Source organism: Anguilla anguilla, chromosome 11 (assembly GCF_013347855.1).
Source record: "Anguilla anguilla isolate fAngAng1 chromosome 11, fAngAng1.pri, whole genome shotgun sequence".
NCBI lineage: Eukaryota > Metazoa > Chordata > Actinopteri > Anguilliformes > Anguillidae > Anguilla > Anguilla anguilla.
Window position 1 is genome coordinate 37,265,645 of NC_049211.1, and position 18,655 is coordinate 37,284,299.

At 46.6% G+C, this 18,655-nt stretch overlaps 1 protein-coding gene across 4 annotated transcripts in view; it reads right to left on the bottom strand.

Annotated features, from left to right (window-relative positions):
• Positions 1-18,655, bottom strand: part of LOC118207724 (plasma membrane calcium-transporting ATPase 3) — a 62,465-nt gene that overhangs the window by 5,720 nt on the left and 38,090 nt on the right. For 2 of the 4 annotated variants that reach the window (XM_035381657.1, XM_035381656.1), the window contains exons 17-20: positions 17,312-17,525; positions 16,959-17,170; positions 15,386-15,493; positions 13,851-14,033 (exon numbers count right to left, since the gene is read on the bottom strand). In XM_035381657.1, the coding sequence (XP_035237548.1) occupies positions 13,851-14,033; positions 15,386-15,493; positions 16,959-17,170; positions 17,312-17,525 (717 nt within the window). Of the gene's footprint in view, positions 1-7,154; positions 7,309-13,850; positions 14,034-15,385; positions 15,494-16,958; positions 17,171-17,311; positions 17,526-18,655 lie in introns of all 4 variants that reach the window. The other 2 variants (XM_035381660.1, XM_035381658.1) reach the window with 2 other exon arrangements.

The window sequence follows — 18,655 nt, forward strand, 5'->3', positions numbered from 1 at the left end:
CTGTTTCCTGACCAAATCTGTGTGGTACCTGTCCTAATCTCTGTTTCCTGTCGAAATCATTGTGGACTCTGTCATAATCACTGTGTCCTGTCCAAATCTCTGTGGTCCCAGTTCTGCTTTGGTTTCCTGTCCAAATCTCTGTAGTCCCCATCCTAATCTCTGTGTTTCGTGTCCAAATCTCTGTGGACCCTGTCCTTATCTCTGTGTTTCCTGTCCAAATCCGTGTTTCCTGTCCAAATCTGCGGTCCCTGTCCTAATATCTGTTTCCTGTACAAATCCCGGTGTTCCTTGTCCACATCTATGTGCTACCTTTCCTAATATCTAAGTGTCCTGCCCAAATCTTTATGTTTCCAGTCCAAATCTCTGTGTTCCCTCTTCTAATCCCTGTTTCTTGTCCATATCTCTGTAGTCCCTCTCCTAATCCCTGTTTCCTGTCCAAATCTCTTGTCCTAATATCTGTTTCCTGTCAAAATCTCTGTGGTCACTGCCCTCATTTATGTTTTCTGTCTAAATCACTGTGGTCCCTGTCCTAATCTCTGTTTCTTGTACAAATCTCTTTGGTCCTTGTCCAAATCTATGTGCTACCTTTCCCAATCTGTTTCCTGTTCATATCTCTCTGTTTCCTGTCCAAATCTCTGGACCCTGTCCTAATCTGTTTCCTGTCCAAATCGCTGTGGTCCCTGTCCTTATCTCTGTTTCCTGTCCAAATCTCTGGTCCCTGTCCTAATCTGTTTCCTGACCAAATCGCTGTGGTCCCTGTCCTTACCTCTGTTTCCTGTCTATACCTCTGTGTTTCCTGTCCAAATCTCTGGTCCCTGTCCTAATCTGTTTCCTGTCCAAATCGCTGTGGTCCCTGTCCTTATCTCTGTTTCCTGTCCAAATCGCTGTTTCCATCTGAAACTCTGCATTCCCTGTCCCAATATCTGTTTCCAGTCCAATTGTCTTTCTCCACAGGGATGAGAAACCATTTGGTGCCTCCACATGCTGGATCAAAGGGAGGCAAAAGAAAAGAAAATAATTGAAAAACCAAAATGTAACGGTCATCAGTTCAACAGAAAAAAGACCAGTGGAACAGTGAAGACACACACATGAATGTACAGCCAGTCAAACCAAAACCATACAGGCACACTCCATGCACATCACACCAAAACCATACAGGCACACTCCATGTGCATCACACCAAAACCATACAGACACACTCCATGCACATCACACCAAAACCATACAGACACACTCCATGTGCATCACACCAAAACCATACAGACACACTCCATGTGCATCACACCAAAACCATACAGACATACTCCATGCACATCACACCAAAACCATACAGACACACTCCATGTGCATCAGCTGTGTGGAATAATAAATGTAGACGGCATCAAAAACCGTGTGTTCTGTGTGTGTGTGTGTGTCTGTGTGTGTGTGTGCACATGTGTGTAAATTAAAAGAAAGAATACAGATGCAGACAGAATGATATAAACATTCACATGCAGACGGAATATAGAAACTGATCAAAGATGTTTCTTTGAATCTCCTACAAAAAAAAAAAAAAATCACACACACGCGTGATTTGGTAAGAACAAGCGAGGCAATGGACTCCCACGGCTAGGACAGGAAAAGCATATGGCTGGAATCATTGGGAATGATTGGCTGTCGTTTGGCAATCATTAGTGGTGATTGGCTGGTGTTAGGGAATCATTGTGAATGATTGGTTGCGGCTTGGGAATCATTGCAGATGATTGGCTGGTGTTTGTAAATTATGAATATAAAAAGGAAGCAGAACATAGCAGATCAGCATGCATGGTTCAGCCAGCAGAGAGAAAACACAGAAAGCACAGATGTGTTGGTCCTTCTTAAATATACCTACTCTTTGTATGTGTATTATGGTCCATATTGTAGTAAATACATTTTTATAGTGTTTATTATTAACTAGTCTATTCCTCTTGTTCATTTAAATTATGGTTTTAAAGTCCTTGTTTTATAAGAAATGTCTGAAAGCACAATAATGGTGTTATAACTAAAAGAACATCTACAAAATGACACTGCTATACCCCATTCCCAATGTAATTATGGAACAATACTGGTTCATTTATAGTGGGAAATTATATAATGAGCCAGCCTGGTTCCAGCTCTACTGTGGGAAAGGGCTATAATGAGCCAGCCTGGTTCTAGCCCTACAGTTGGAAAAGGGGTATACATAAGCAAGTCTGGTTCCGTCTCTACAGTGGGAAATGGAGAAGAGAAAATGTTACTAGTGAACTAAAACTACAGACTAGATAATCTGAAAATAAACTCATTAAGCATGACGTCATAGTGCTGTTTCCCCTTATTTCACATTCATAAAACAGCAACTGCAATTGGGACAACACAGCCAATGGCTGTCCTCCGTCAGAAAAACCTAAAACCTAAAGAGACACATCTTACCCCCCCCCCCCCTCCACAAAAATAAAGAGATGGGAGCCTGGGGTATTCCTGGCGGAGTGTGTGGGGGGTGAGGGGGGTGGGGGGGGATGTCCATCGGCATGCAGCAGTGTGAACTTGGATGGGAGAGAGCAGTCTGTGAGCTGATGGTGAAACTAGCTTCCGTTTTTGCTGATGAGGAAAAAAAGGAAACAAAGCCAAATGAGGTGATGGACTGAAAGCGACTCCTTTACCTTGAGAAAGCGAGCGTGGCAGCAACACTCATGCTAGAGAGCCAAATGAAAGAGAAATGACGCATTCGGTACAAACATTCGACGACCACATTCCCTCCCGAGCGCCCCGACTCGGAAAGAGCACAAAGCTGCCTCTCCGTCTCCCCCCAAAACAAGCACAATGAACCCCAAAAAAGGAAAACAAACAAACGAGAAGAAACAGTCCGAGCGTTTGGGTTGTGCGCGCTTTTTGTTTTTCCAAAGAGCCGATTTTTGTTGCATCATTTGAAATTAGTCACATTTGATTCGTTATTTTTTTTGTTGTTTCCATGGAAACTGTAAACTTTCGAGTATAATGCCCACCATTGTCATTACAGCAAAACAAACTGAACTGAAAAAAAAAATACCCTGGACATTAATAATTAGGCGTGTTTTTTCTTCTTTGCTATTTGACTTTTTGTAAAAGCTTGATGGAAAAACATAATTAAATGGGTTGTCATTGGAAAAGAAAGTTGCGTCCACCTTTACTGCCACCTTAGCAAAAAAAACTTAATATTAAATGAATAATTTAAGCAGAGAGGAGGATATGCAGGAGGGGAGGTTAGAAATGGAAATGTATGTTAATGATTCCATCACCCAAAACCCCAGACTAAGACCACACCCCCAAACTCCACACACACAGTTAGTAAACCATACCACCAAACCCAACATAAACTATAAACCACACAACTAAACCCCATATAAACTACAAACCACACCACCAAACCCCACATAAACTACAAACCACACCACCAAACACAACATAAACTATAAACCACACAACCAAACCCCATATAAACTACAAACCACACCACCAAACCCCACATAAATTACAAACCACACCACCAAACACAACATAAACTATAAACCACACAACCAAACCCCATATAAACTACAAACCACACAACCAAACCCCATATAAACTACAAACCACACCACCAAACCCCACATAAACTACAATCCACACCACCAAACACAACATAAACTATAAACCACACAACCAAACCCCATATAAACTACAAACCACACCACCAAACACAACATAAACTATAAGCCACACAACCAAACCCCACATAAACTACAAACCACACCACCAAACCCCACATAAACTATACACCACACCCCAAACACTACAGACTGTAAACCACACCCCCCAAAAAACTATGAACAATACCCCCAAACCCCACATAAACTATAAACCACACCACCAAACACCAAGGACTATAAGACACACCCCAAAACTATAAAGCACATACACAAACTCCACACAGACTATAATCCACACCCCAAACCACACACGCACCCTCAGTACTGCTGACTGCATAGAGAAACATTCTAAGGACACAGGAGAAGCATTTAAGGCCCCTCCCCCATCCACGAGCCCCTCCTACCCCCTGAAATTTGCATTTACATGTTGCTTGGTATCGTGGAAGACTAACACTCTACCCTTTCAAAGTTAGTGTTGCTGCATGGTAAAATCAGCAAATTCATCAAACATGCCTTTAATTACAGCGAGGTATTACAATGAGACATTTACAGCAGACATCTACAATCTTATCTATGCATACAAAATATGGTGTAATCATACTACATGTACAGGGCATGCTGGTGTGTCAGTAGTTGAATATTCTGCATATTATGCACTTAGGCTGGATACAGCAGCACTGAGAGGAGGACGGGAGTGCATTATGGGAAACAGAGATGGGAATGCAGGGGAAATTAAACGGAACTCCACAGAAGGTACGAAATGGGTGGGTGGGGGGGGGGGGGGGGGGATGCACAGAACTGATGACCACAGAGTACTGGTGCGCCAGATCGCAGAGGAGGAGGAGAAAACCTGCCGAATTCCCGCCGTCTACACACAGCACAGACCGCTGGGAAAAAAAAGGGATGGAAGGAGAGAGATAAAGAGCAGCGCTGTGGGTTCGAGTCCCGGGCTAAGAGGCCACTGTGGGTTCGAGTCCTGAGCTGAGAGGTCGCTGTCGAAGCTTACCTCACAAACACGGCTGAACCAACAGACCACATGTACCAAAATAAGCACTATACGCTGCTCCAGGTGTGGAAAAAAACAAATTATCAATGTACCGGGCAGTAAAATAAAAAAAAACTGATCACCATTCTTTTATATTAAAAACTTTAAATTCAAATTGAATATTGAAAACGAAATACCAAGTAAAGAACGCCAAACATATTACTGCAGCTAAAATATATTCATTGTTATTGAACTGAAAGAACATTTTAATGCAAAATAATGCATGTTACTATATTTACTTGCAAAAAACCCAAGGTTGCAAACAGTCATTCTCCTCAGTTGAAAGAAAGTCCAATCAGAGACACAAACAAATACACCCATTAATTAAATATGACAATCCAGATGTATCTAAAGTCCTAAAGTCTCTGAGCTTAGTCCCTACAGAGAGAGAGAGAGAGAAAGAGAGAAAGAGAGAGAGAGAGAGAGAGAGAGAGAGAGAGAGAGAGAGAGAGAGGGAGAGGGAGAGAGAGAGAAATAACACAGCACATGGGATCTGTGGGGGGAAAAAAACATGCAAACAATCCCTGAACTGAATTATAGAATAAATCTCCATGCCAATCTGTAGGGAGAGAGAAAATCTTGTTGGTGACATGCAGTCCATGACCTTCAGGGGCTTATACTCAAAGGTTTACACCCGTGCACTTTTTCAACCTTCACAGCAAGGAGTAGCGCACCAACGCACCCCAATTTCTGCTTTACTGTCCTTCTTGTTTTGTTTGTTTTCGAGTTTTTGTCAGCAGCCACGCATTATAAAAGCCCAAAACAAAATTTAAAAAAAATACCACCATATTCTCTCGAGATTTGTTCAGCGTGTGTTCTGTTTTTCTTCTACCTGAGGTGTTTGTTTGATGGTTTAGAGTCCTGTCACAGGTGTGGTTTCCAGGTGAGCTCAGGCCACACCCCCTTGCCTAACGACAGTATCCTAGGAGACTTGTGTTATTTCGGCCTATCAGTGACCACAGCCACAGTGATGTTTTTAGGTACAAAATGGAAGATTGGCAATGAGAAGGATCTACAAAGCTTGCTATATTTAATTTGGTTGTATTGCTTTGTTTTACGAGGCAAAGACAGAGCATTGTTTCATGTTGACCGCTTCGCTGAAGAAACGGCATTAAATGTCTTTTTTTTTCCTCACAGAAAATGGCAAATCCAATAGCCATTCGACATCATGCATCGTGACGGGAGTATGAGTTCAAAATGTGACCGACAGTGAGTCACTTCAGATAAATGCTGCGTGACTGTCTCACACTGATCCAGGACTTGCAGGTGTGCCTGTTCAGACTTGCTGGAGGAGAAGGGGAGGACTGGTGTACACTGGCACCAGACCAGGAGATCATTTGTATGTGAAAGGTGAAGCGGCCATTGTGGCTCGTGTAGCAGACGTCTGTCTTTCTGTAAAATGTAATAATAACACTCTGTGTAATCGCTGGCAGTGACAATAAGGTTGCCTGCCAAGCGAATAAATCAATAACAGTAAATAATAACCCTCGGTGTAGCTGTGTGGTAAGAGGTGTGATTTCAGAGTTTCTGCTGACCGTGTCAAAATGCAAACGTACTGTAAGTGTGCGCTCATTTCTGAGAAACACAGCTGCGGCCTAAATATGAACACGGTTTTGAGAAACCCGATGAGAAATAAACCCGTCTACCCCAGAACACAAGTAGCCGCACTCAAACCATCACAGCCACAGGACGGTGACAGAATAAGATGGGGAGCGCTGCCAAGGAATAACCCCTCTTTAAAAGCAGTCAGGATCAGTCTGGATGACTGCTTTTAAAATAGGGGCCCTGAGACCTGAGGTTTCCTATAGGTTAGATTCTGGGACTGTCACAGCCAATGGGAGCCGCAGAGAGAGTATGGGTGGTCCGCTCCAGACACTTTCAGACAAGAACAGAAGAGGGGGACCCACCGGTGGAGTAAGCGTAAGACCAGACGGAGAGACGGAGAGGCAGGAGGAGGCGAACATAAAAACGAAGAACAACCCCAACGAGCCGACAGAACAACGAGCATCAGAGAACACAAACAACGGCCAAAATGAAGAAGAAGAAGAAAAAAACAAAAACACAAACCAAAGACAAAAAGGAGACTGGCACCTCGCGGGCCCCGCCCTCCCACGCACACACCCCCCCCCCTTCCCTTCCCCACACACCTCTGTGATAAGTGCATGCGTATGCAGGCTGGAGCGCGTGGCGTGTGTGAGTGTGTGTGAGCGCGTGTGAGCGTGTGTGTGAGCGCGTGTAAGCGCGTGTAAGCACGCGTGAGCGTGTGTAAGCGCGTGTGAGCGTGCGTGTGAGCGTGTGTGTGAGCGCGTGAGCGTGCGTGTGAGCGTGTGTGTGAGCGCGCGTGAGCGTGTGCAGGTGCGTGCCGTGGTCTCGCGAGCACGCGCGTGTGTGTGTTGCTCGCGCGGTGTGGTGGTGTTTGTGCAGTTTGAGGAGAGCAGAACACTCACTCCCGGGAGCGCAGCTCGCATTGGTAGTGGAGAGAGATACGTGAGTGGGGGTGGAAATATTGGTTACGTCATGGATCTGGCTGAGAAGCGAGGAGCGGCGACGCACGGCACCCTGAAACGAACCGCTTCTCTTGAAGGTACTCACTACCTCCATCTGCAGGAGAGAGAGAGAAGCACATTACACAGAAACTACATTAGCCAGACCAGAGGGGGGAGAGGGGAGAGGGGGGGAAGGGAGAGAGGGGGAGGGGCAGTAGGAGGCAAGTTAAAAAGGGGGGTGAGGGAGGGGGGGGGGGGAAAGGTCAAATTTGGGACGGGAGAATTTGTAGCAGCAGCGAAAGAAAAGGGCAGCGACCAGCATTCCTTGCGGCGGATGAAAGTGCGAGCGCTCAGTCCGGACTACTGCCTCCCCCAGCTGACCTGGGACAGGCCCGGAGCTGACCCGGGACAGGCCCGGAGCTGACCCGGGACAGGCCCAGCAGACCCGGGACAGGCCTCCCCCAGCTGACCCGGGACAGGCCTCCCCCAGCTTACCCGGGACAGACCGTTTCAGCTGACCTGGGACAGGCCTGGAGCTGACCCGGGACAGGCCCGGAGCTGACCCGGGACAGACCGTTCCAGTTGACCCGGGACAGGCCTCCCCCAGCTGACCCAGAGGACAGACCGTTTCAAGGCACAGAGACGGTAGGCACTTTCTCACTAAAGCCAGAGCTGACCGGCCGGCAGCAGGCAGCGGCAGCCAGGGAAGAGCGGTGAGCTGAAAGGCTTTGGCCGCTGCGGCTGCTGTGAGGCGTACTGAGGACACACAGGCTGTGGCACGCACGGAAAAAAAGGGCTTCAAAAAAAAACTGTCAACAAACTTTAATCTGCACGCGACAGCATTTCACTTACAACAGCACAGGCTTTGGTAGCAGTTGCAAACGCATCCAGTTTGGAATTGCAGGAATTCTGGATTTCAAAACAATTTCAGCATGTTAATCAGGTTCTGTAAATGCAGCTTGGGCGTAGCTGACCCAATATTATTGGGTGGGAATGCACTATGATTTAGCTCCTCATGTTGTAAGAGATTCTCAGCCTCCATTAAATCAATCTTATTTGGCTAACAAAGCTAAAGGGCTAACAGAGAGTGAGCAACGCGTACCTGGGGAAGGAGGGCTTGAGCCCAATACATCCCCAATTTATCACATAATTCAAGGCGAGTAGCTCAGCAGACCTGGGTCTAAAAGAAGTGAACGATCCTTTTCATACCACAAATTACACTGTAGCATAGCGTTAAAGTGAGCCACTCAACGGTTTTCCAAAAGGTTACTTTACGCTATTAAGACAAATAAAAAGAACAGATTGTGTTTCATTGGCAGGCAAATGTAGGCATACTACAGTTCAGACTGTTAAACTGTGTTTGTGAACATCAATCATTTTTTTTTAGTGTTGAAAGCAGTAATCTACGGTGTCCAGTTTGAGGATGAACTGTCTAAACCAGCTTCAATGTTCAGCTAAGTTAGTTACAGTTATAAATCTTAACCACAGCCAAGAAACCGTTGCTTTGGCGAAACAGTATGGCTCCATAGCTTCAGTCTGCCTCAAGCCACAAGCATTAGCAAGCTATTTGTGCTATATGTTAGCTAATGACAGTGATACTGGCCAGCTAGGTAGCTAGCTAGCCTGCTAAAACACAGTCTTGATATTTAATGTGAGGGCTTAGTTCTGCTTAGCACAACCATCTAGCAAGCTCTACCATTAGCCAAAATTAGCCAAAGGAAGGCTACAGAACAGAACATACTTTTCAAAAGATTAATAAACAGAATCCTATGAAGATGTTAACAGTTTGGCACGGTTGTCAAATAAAACCATTCACAGCATCACCAGCAGAGCCAGGCCCATTAAGTGGCAAAACCAGACCGTCTGTGGACAGCAGAGCTCTCAAGCAGAGCTAAGAGTCAGCATGGGGCTAATGCCACAGGCCTTTGGTCCAAACGCATCATGTTTCCTATATCAGGGGGTTCCCAAGCTTTTTTAAAAATCTGACAACCACTTAAAATGGCCACCCTCCGGTCAGCATCTCCAAAAAATACCTTTCTATAAATATGCATCAAAAGATGAAAAGTCCAATTACTAAGCACATGTAAACCACTTTTTATAAACCAGTTTAATATTTTAATATGTAAGTATAAAGTATTGTACATAACGTATGAAATACGACAACATGAAGTAACTCTCTGCGCCCCAGTGAACCCCTGCCTGGGAGCGTGCCACTGCGGGACCACGTACGACACGACAGGAAGCAGGAGGAAAACGGGCGTGGTCTAGAGGCCTCTCCTGGTCACTTTCCAGGGGGGGAGCCCGGGGTCTGGGGGGCCACTCTCGGTAATGGCCTCTATCGACATGCAGTCAGGAGCCTGACGCACGTTTCCGCCACCTCCGTAACATTCCGCAGTAAAGTGCAGCTCGCTCTTTCCGCCATTATCCGCCGTCGGTAATGCAGTGTGGCGCAGCGAAGTCGGTCTGGAGCTCTTAAGGCTCTTTACCCGTTGGTGAGCCTTTTAGGGTAAAGAGGGATGGGCATCGGGAGTGTATTGATTAGGTAATGCAGTCTACACCTTCCTTTTTCTGCTTACGCTTGCTGTCCGCGCTTAAGAGGGCTAGATCATGTCTCACATATTAAAGCCATTCCCCTCTCGCCCTACTGGTGAACACAGACACTTTTACCCACAGCACAGTTCTATGCTCATACCAAAACGCACAGGTCAGTCCCAACTCTGGAGGGCACTGTTCCCCTTACTTCATACAGCTACTGGTCCTGACTCTGCAGGGTACTGTTCCCCTTACTCATGCAGCTACTGGTCCTGACTCTGTAGAGTACTGTTCCCCTTACTCATGCAGCTACTGGTCCTGACTGCAGGGTACTGTTCCCCTTACTCATACAGCTACTGGTCCTGACTGCAGGGTACTGTTCCCCTTACTTCATACAGCTACTGGTCCTGACTCTGCAGGGTACTGTTCCCCTTACTTCATACAGCTACTGGTCCTGACTCTGCAGGGTACTGTTCCCCTTACTTCATACAGCTACTGGTCCTGACTCTGTAGAGTACTGTTCCCCTTACTTCATACAGCTACTGGTCCTGACTCTGCAGGGTACTGTTCCCCTTACTTCATACAGCTACTGGTCCTGACTTTGCAGGGTACTGTTCCCCTTACTCATGCAGATACTGGTCCTGACTGCAGGGTACTGTTCCCCCTTACTCATGCAGCTACTGGTCCTGACTCTGTAGAGTGCTGTTCCCCTTACTTCATACAGCTACTGGTCCTGACTCTGTAGAGTACTGTTCCCCTTACTCATGCAGCTACTGGTCCTGACTCTGCAGGGTACTGTTCCCCTTACTCATACAGCTACTGGTCCTGACTGCAGGGCGCTGTTCCCCTTACTCATACAGATACTGGTCCTGACTCTGCAGGGTACTGTTCCCCTTACTCATGCAGCTACTGGTCCTGACTCTGTAGGGTACTGTTCCCCTTACTCATGCAGCTACTGGTCCTGACTCTGCAGGGTACTGTTCCCCTTACTCATACAGCTACTGGTCCTGACTGCAGGGCGCTGTTCCCCTTACTCATACAGATACTGGTCCTGACTCTGCAGGGTACTGTTCCCCTTACTCATACAGCTACTGGTCCTGACTGCAGGGCGCTGTTCCCCTTACTCATACAGATACTGGTCCTGACTCTGCAGGGTACTGTTCCCCTTACTCATGCAGCTACTGGTCCTGACTGCAGGGCGCTGTTCCCCTTACTCATACAGATACTGGTCCTGACTCTGCAGGGTACTGTTCCCCTTACTCATACAGCTACTGGTCCTGATTCTGTAGAGTACTGTTCTGCTTGTCCACACAGCTACAATCTCACCCGGTCACCCGATCACCCGATCTGCACACTTCACTGGGTAAGTAATTGTGAGTAATGCATTTTTTACACTGAATTTAAACTTTATAGTAAACTAATCTCTATGTATAGTTCAGGTATGGATGGACATGATATGTCTGCCTAGCTACCAAGTAAAACAACAACTTAAATACTAATATGTAATACTAATCTGTCATACTTCTGTACTCTGCAGTTTGCACTATTCAGGTTTCTGGTCGCGCTCAATGGCAGTCCTGTGTTCATAGAGGCATACTATTCAGGATGATATCTCCAAAATATTACAGAATAGCTGTGCAGAGCCATATCTATGATGCACCGGCAATCTCTGTCTTTACGCACCTTTACCCATATTTGTTATTCTAAAACGTGTCTGGTGGTGGTGCTCTTTTCTGTGTGGGGAGGGGTGGGTGTGGCTGTAGACCCTGTGGTTTGGGATCAGAGCTCAGTGGAGTAGGCTAGTTGTTGCTAGCTAGCTGCTGCCGCGGCCCAGATACAGTGAAGCAAAAAGACAAGCCGACACAGCTCGTTCAAGAATTAGAGTTAGCCTTGGAATTGTGTGGCATCAGTTGAAGTTTGCCAAGGGGATGAAAAGTGCCAAGGGGATTTTTAAAATTATAAACACAGGGTCACAGCAAGATTGAAAATAGATATAATAGTATTCCTTTAACCTTCACAATCAGCAGTATCGCAGTTTATGACAGAATTAACCCTCTGAATGTTGTGCAAGGTTATCGCATGAAGAAAGTTTTTTGGCAAAGAAAGTGATGTTAACTGCAGTTTTTTACCTTGCCTTTCACCTTTCACCTGAACACACAGCAGCTAACCAGCGCTCAGGAAGGACCGCTTCTGTCAAGACCCAAACCAGTTCCATACAGGAGCGTTTACCTGATCCCAGGCCTTACTTATAATACATGTAAAACAATGCAATGCAGAACAAAGAGAAGAAATAAAACTAATGACTAAATACCCCCCTAACTCTCTAAATTTAAGAGACTAATGTTTCAGTGCGTTTTCAACGGTACCGTAGGCTGAAATAATTAACCGCACCAACTTTAACTAAGAATTAATACCGACGCTAGGATTTTTGACACATGGGGAATAAGCTACTGACCTTCCCCAATGATCATAAATTCACCCCTTAACAATTCAATAACAATTATTTGGAGATAAAAAAGGAAAGGAATTTTTAAAAGAATGTATTTTCCAAAAAAAAAAGAAAAAGAAAACCAACAATAGCCCTGATGTTAAACTTATTTTAAAATCAGTGCTATTGCAGCACTTTGGGGTGAACTGATATGCGTGATATGGATGGCTATCCATATTAATATAATTATTATATATGCCCAATGCTTTTCAGATTTAATATTCTGAATTTGCATTATTTATTTCCCCAAAGAGAGCACAAATAGTGTCTTCAGATTTCCATATTTGTGCTTTGATTATAATTATTGCGATCAAAGCTGAGAAAGAGCGTGATTCCATACAACATTCTCCGCAAAGCAACTTAAGGCTGGCAAACACGAACAAGCCGTCGTGCTCCTTCCTTCTCATGGAAGTAAACTGGGTAAATCGCTTCGACCAAGCACTTCAAATGCACTTCAACCAAGTAAACATTCCAACAAAAAAAAAAAAAAACTGTCTACGGAGTCATTATCAGCATGGCTGCCAGAAAAAAAAAAAAGAATCTACTTCATTCTGTGAAACTGGCCAAAGCTGCACACAACACAGGTGAAATCATACAGTGGTTGGTTAGTTGAACGCAGGGACGGTAGCTGGGCCCTGTGTTTGCCCAGAGCCCCCCCCCCTCCCCCCACGCCATTCACATGTATGAGCCATGTAGCCATGTCGCGGCTCTACTGCTCCGTATACACAGAGGGGGTTTAACACGGTCTGCAGTAAGCAAAAGGTTAAAGGTTAAAGGTTAACCGTGAGAACCAATGATTCTGAGGACTCGGTTCAGAGCAGAATGAGGAGGATGGTGGGGGCCTTAGGGGACCGTGATGATGTCATACAGACCCTCTCATTCATTCATTCATTCATTCATTCACTCAATCATATCTCTGGGTTATGCTTTGCTCCAAGTGCCCCTTCACAATGTCTTCGTAAATATACACATTTTCTCTACTTCATAAAGCATTCATAAGTGAATTATGATGGCCACTGAAGTTTGGTGTGGGTGTTCCGTGCTAGGCATTGTGATTTCCAGGCGGGTTGGCTTGTGGATGCTTTATAAAGTAGTAAGGGCACAGTGGTGACAGTACTATGTAGCTTTATAGAGGCATTATAAAGCCTCACTTAATGCAAAATGCAACCCGGAAGAGTGTCAAAGCCATTGGCTGCTTAGTTCCTTCCTGTGATGTCTCATAGAGAGAGACAGAGAGCGAAAGAAAGAGAGAAAAAGAGAGAGAGAGAGAAGGAGAAGGAGAGGGGGGAAACAGAAGGAGGGACTGTCATAGAACGAAAGGGATGGGGGATGGGGACAGAGAAAGAGGCAGAGTGTGAGGGGTACAGAGCAGAGAACCCAAAGCTGATTACCTCCTATGGGTGGGGTATATAATCTGAGAGTGGATGTTAGATTTGAAATGATCTGACAGACCCATAACAGACCTGGGGGTGGGGGGGGGGGGGGTAGTTGTCTCTATCTCTCTGGTGACCTGTGGCTGTAAGGGAGGCCAGAGGTCAGTGACTGCCTGGATGAGCAGAGCTGTAGGATTAGGGTTAGAGCGTGAGGATTGGGGTGGGGGGTGGGGGGGGGGGGGGAGCAGCCCCGCTAAACCGTACCTGCGTCTGGATGCGGTTGAGGCCCCTGAACCAGAGAATCTGGCCCCGGCGAAGCTCCCTCTCAGCGTGGTCGATTTCCTCCTCATCCTCAGCCATCTCCTCGTCCGTCATCACGTCCTGGCCCGGCCCATGCCCCGCCTCCTTCAGGCATTTCAGGTGGCTGGTAGGCACCGTGGAGATCACCTGTGGCCAAGAGAAGAGCAGTGTGTGTGTGTGTGTGTGTGTGTGTGTCTGTGTGAGTGTGTATGTGAGTGGTGTGTGTGTGTGTGTGTGTGTGTGTGTGTGAGTGGTGTGTGTGTGAGTGTATGTGTGAGTGTGTATGTGAGTGGTGTGTGTGATGTGTGTGTGGTGTGTGTGTGTATGTGAATGGTGTATGTGTGTGGTGTGTGCGTGTGAGTGGTGTGTGTGTGTGTGCGTGAGTGGTGTGTGTGTGTGTGTGTGTGCGTGTGAGTGGTGTGTGTGTGAGTGTGTATGTGAGTGGTGTGTGTGTGTGCGTGTGTGTACGTGTGAGTGTGTATGTGAGTGGTGTGTGTGTGTGTGTGTGTGTGTGTGTGTGTGCAGGGACATCATAAATAGATTGTAAGGACAGCAGAAATTCAACAGAAATTATTCCTACAGTGGATCCAAGCCCTGAAATAGATCATGATCTATATTAAATTCACACCTGAGGAGCAGAATCTGTGATGGCACTGACTCTGGAGCAGTAGATGTACAGTAGATGCTCATTCTGAGGGAGGGGCTAAGCTACAAGAGCGATAACGCTCATTCTGGGGGAGGGGCTAAGCTATAGACGTGATGATGCCTATTCTGGGGGAGGGGCTAAGCTATAGACGTGATGATGCCTATTCTGGGGGAGGGGCTAAGCTATAGACGTGATGATGCCTATTCTGGGGGAGGGGCTAAGCTATAGATGTGATGATGCCTATTCTGGGGGAGGGGCTAAGCTATAGACGTGATGATGCCTATTCTGGGGGAGGGGCTAAGCTATAGACGTGATGATGCCTATTCTGGGGGAGGGGCTCAGCTATAGACGTGATGATGCCTATTCTGGGGGAGGGGCTATGCTACAGGAGTGATGATGCCCAGTCTGGAGGAGGGGCTATGCTACAGGTGTGATGATGCCCATTCTGGAGGAGGGGCTATGCTACAGGCGTGATGATGCCCATTCTGGAGGAGGGGCTAGGCTACAGGAGTGATGATGCCCATTCTGGGGGAGAGGCTAGGCTACAGGAGTGATGATGCCTATTCTGGAGGAGGGGCTAGGCTACAGGAGTGATGATGCCCATTCTGGAGGAGGGGCTATGCTACAGGTGTGATGATGCCCATTCTGGAGGAGGGGCTATGCTACAGGAGTGATGATGCCCATTCTGGAGGAGGGGCTATGCTACAGGCGTGATGATGCCCATTCTGGGGGAGGGGCTATGCTACAGGGGTGATGATGCCCATTCTGGGGGAGGGGCTAGGCTACAGGAGTGATGATGCCCATTCTGGGGGAGGGGCTATGCTACAGGAGTGACGGATGGCGCTTTTCTTACCTGTCCCCACAGCAGCTCTCCCACGGCCACAAACAAACACCAGAGCCACTGAGCCATACTGAGAGGAGCACAGCTGAAAGGCTTCCCTCCAAACTGGACAATCACAATCTACTCAGGAGGAGAGAGGGAAGGGAAGAGGAAGAGAGAGAGACGAAGAAGAGTAGTGAGAGAGGGAAGGGGATAGGAAGAGAGAAAGATGAAGAAGAGTAAAGGAGAGAGGGAAGGGGAGAGGAAGAGAGAGAGATGAAGAAGTGTAAAGGAGAGAGGGAAGGGGAGAGGAAGAGAGATGCGGAAGAGTAAAGGAGAGAGGAATGAGGAGAGGAAGAGAGGGAGATGAAGAAGAGTAAAGGAGAGAGGGAAGGGGAGAGGAAGAGAGAGAGATGAAGAAGAGTAAAGGAGAGAGGGAAGGGGAGAGGAAGAGAGAGAGACGAAGAAGAGTATAGGAGAGAGGGAAGGGGAGAGGAAGAGAGAGAGATGAAGAAGAGTAAAGGAGAGAGGGAAGGGGAGAGGAAGAGAGATGAAGAAGAGTAAAGGAGAGAGGGAAGGGGAGAGGAAGAAAGAGAGATGAAGAAGAGTATAGGAGAGAGGGAAGGGGAGAGGAAGAGAGAGATGAAGAAGAGTAAAGGACAGAGGGAAGGGGAGAGGAAGAGAGAGATGAAGAAGAGTAAAGGACAGAGGGAAGGGGAGAGGAAGAGAGAGATGAAGAAGAGTAAAGGACAGAGGGAAGGGGAGAGGAAGAGAGAGATGAAGAAGAGTAAAGGACAGAGGGAAGGGGAGAGGAAGAGAGAGGTGAAGAAGAGTAAAGGACAGAGGGAAGGGGAGAGGAAGAGAGAGATGAAGAAGAGTAAAGGACAGAGGGAAGGGGAGAGGAAGAGAGAGATGAAGAAGAGTAAAGGACAGAGGGAAGGTGAGAGGAAAAGAGAGATGAAGAAGAGTAAAGGACAGAGGGAAGGGGAGAGGAAGAGAGAGATGAAGAAGCCAATGACAGGTTGCAATTCTAAATCTAACAGTGTGGAACAGCATCTCTGGCTCTAAAGACAGCATAAAGATAAAGTATTATTGGCATCCTAACTGATCATTAGCTTCAGCAGGTTCCTGCTAGATGGAGGGTCAGAGTCTACATAAAGATACAGAATGCTTCAAGGACTCAGGCGTATCACACAGACACAGTATAAACCTGATCCACACCCTCCCCCTCAACTCCAGCACCAGCCAACAGGAAATGCATCAGGCTGGCAGACAGAACTGCTCTCAGAGCTTTTAGTCTGTGCACACATTTATAATGCCCGACCAAAAGAAGAGGGACCGGCCTACAGCACTCACTTAGCTAAGGCAGCCTTATTGCAAAAGTGTACATCATAACTAAATGTGGCAGGTGATTACATTATTTTCTGATGAATCATTTTTACAGGGAAGTGAAAACTGAAAGTTGGTCACACTTCCTTCGGCAGGAGTTCTGAATGTACAATTTTTTAAATGAGCCCTCCTCCTTTCTCTTTGACACAGCAGCACAGCGAGGTGAAAGGGAGCGCAATGGTGGGAGGACAGGAGCGCCGCTTTCACCCGGGCTCACCTGCACAATCAGGGTCCCCAGCACTATGGAGCAGAATATGGGGTTAGAGAAGATCCCGTCGAAGACGTTGCGCTCGCCGTGGATCTTGCGGGCGTTGATCTCGTTGAAGAGCTGCATGAGGACGAAGGTGTTGAAGATGATGGTGTAGTGCTCGGAGGGCGGGGAGTGAAGAGGGGCGTTGCGTCCGCTGTCGATGTCGAAGATCTTCTCTCCTGCGACGGAGGGCGGACAGACGGGGGGGGGGATGAACAAACACCCTGTCAGTCAAATGCCCTGTGGGAATGCCCCGCCCCTTCCACCCACCCCGGGAACCCATGTGTGAGGTCCCGCAGGCCCCCCACCCTGCAGCGTACCCACGAACAGCAGGGTGAAGATGATGATGAGCTGGTAGACGGCGTGGCCCAGGATGTTCTTCATCATGGTGAGGGAGATGAGGGGGTTGTTGCGGCCGTAGGGCTTCCTCAGCAGCAGAGACTCTGTGGGCGGCTCTGTGGCCAGAGCCAGAGAGGCGAAGGTGTCCATGATCAGGTTCACCCACAGCATCTGCACCGCCTTCAGAGGGGAGTCCTGCACAGAGAGACATTATAATATACATCATACACACAATATTACACACTATACACACCTCAGAGGGGAGTCATGCACAGAGACATTATAATATACATCATACACACAATATTATACAGTATACACACTGTATATACCCACAGCATCTGCACCGCCTTCAGAGGGGAGTCATGCACAGAGACATTATAATATACATCATACACACAATATTATACAGTACACACACTGTATATACCCACAGCATCTGCACCGCCTTCAGAAGGGAGTCCTGCACAGAGACATTATAATATATATCATACAAACTATATTATACACTATACACACTGTATATACCCACAGCATCTGCACCGCCTTGAGAGGGGAGTCCTGCACAGAGAGACATTATAATATACATCATACACACTATAATATACACTATACACACTTCAGATGGGAGTCCTGCACAGAGACATTCTAATATACATCATACACACTATAATATACACTATACACACTTCAGAGGGGAGTCCTACACAGAGACATTATAATATACATCATACACACTATAATATACACTATACACACTTCAGATGGGAGTCCTGCACAGAGACATTCTAATATACATCATACACACTATATTATACACTATACACACTGTATATATCCACAGCATCTGCACCGCATTCAGAGGGGAGTCCTACACAGAGAGAAACATTACAATACACACCATGCACCCAATATACATTACAGCGTTCCCATACATTTACTTTATTTGAGCGGTCTGGCCAAATATATTTGCCCTTGCCCCAATAGATTTTTTTGTATTTAACGAAGTTTGGGGTGATAACACTGCGAGATAATATGGTTTTCCGAACACAGAGAGACAGCCGAGTTGCTTTCGTCCTTTTCTCAATAATTATTGACCCAGTTGACAGAAATCGAATGTTTTAAAAGTTTGTGAGAGCCAACAAATAACCACAATCATAAACCTTGTTTATCAGGCGAGAAACTACCATTGAAGGAACGCCAGCTCCTGCATGAAGCAGTCGCCTCCCCATAGTTTGCTTGGAACACCGTGAGTCTGCGTTAGTTGTTCATTTCTGTAAGCAACACACTATACTTTGCCATAGTTGCCAATTTTCATCATTCAC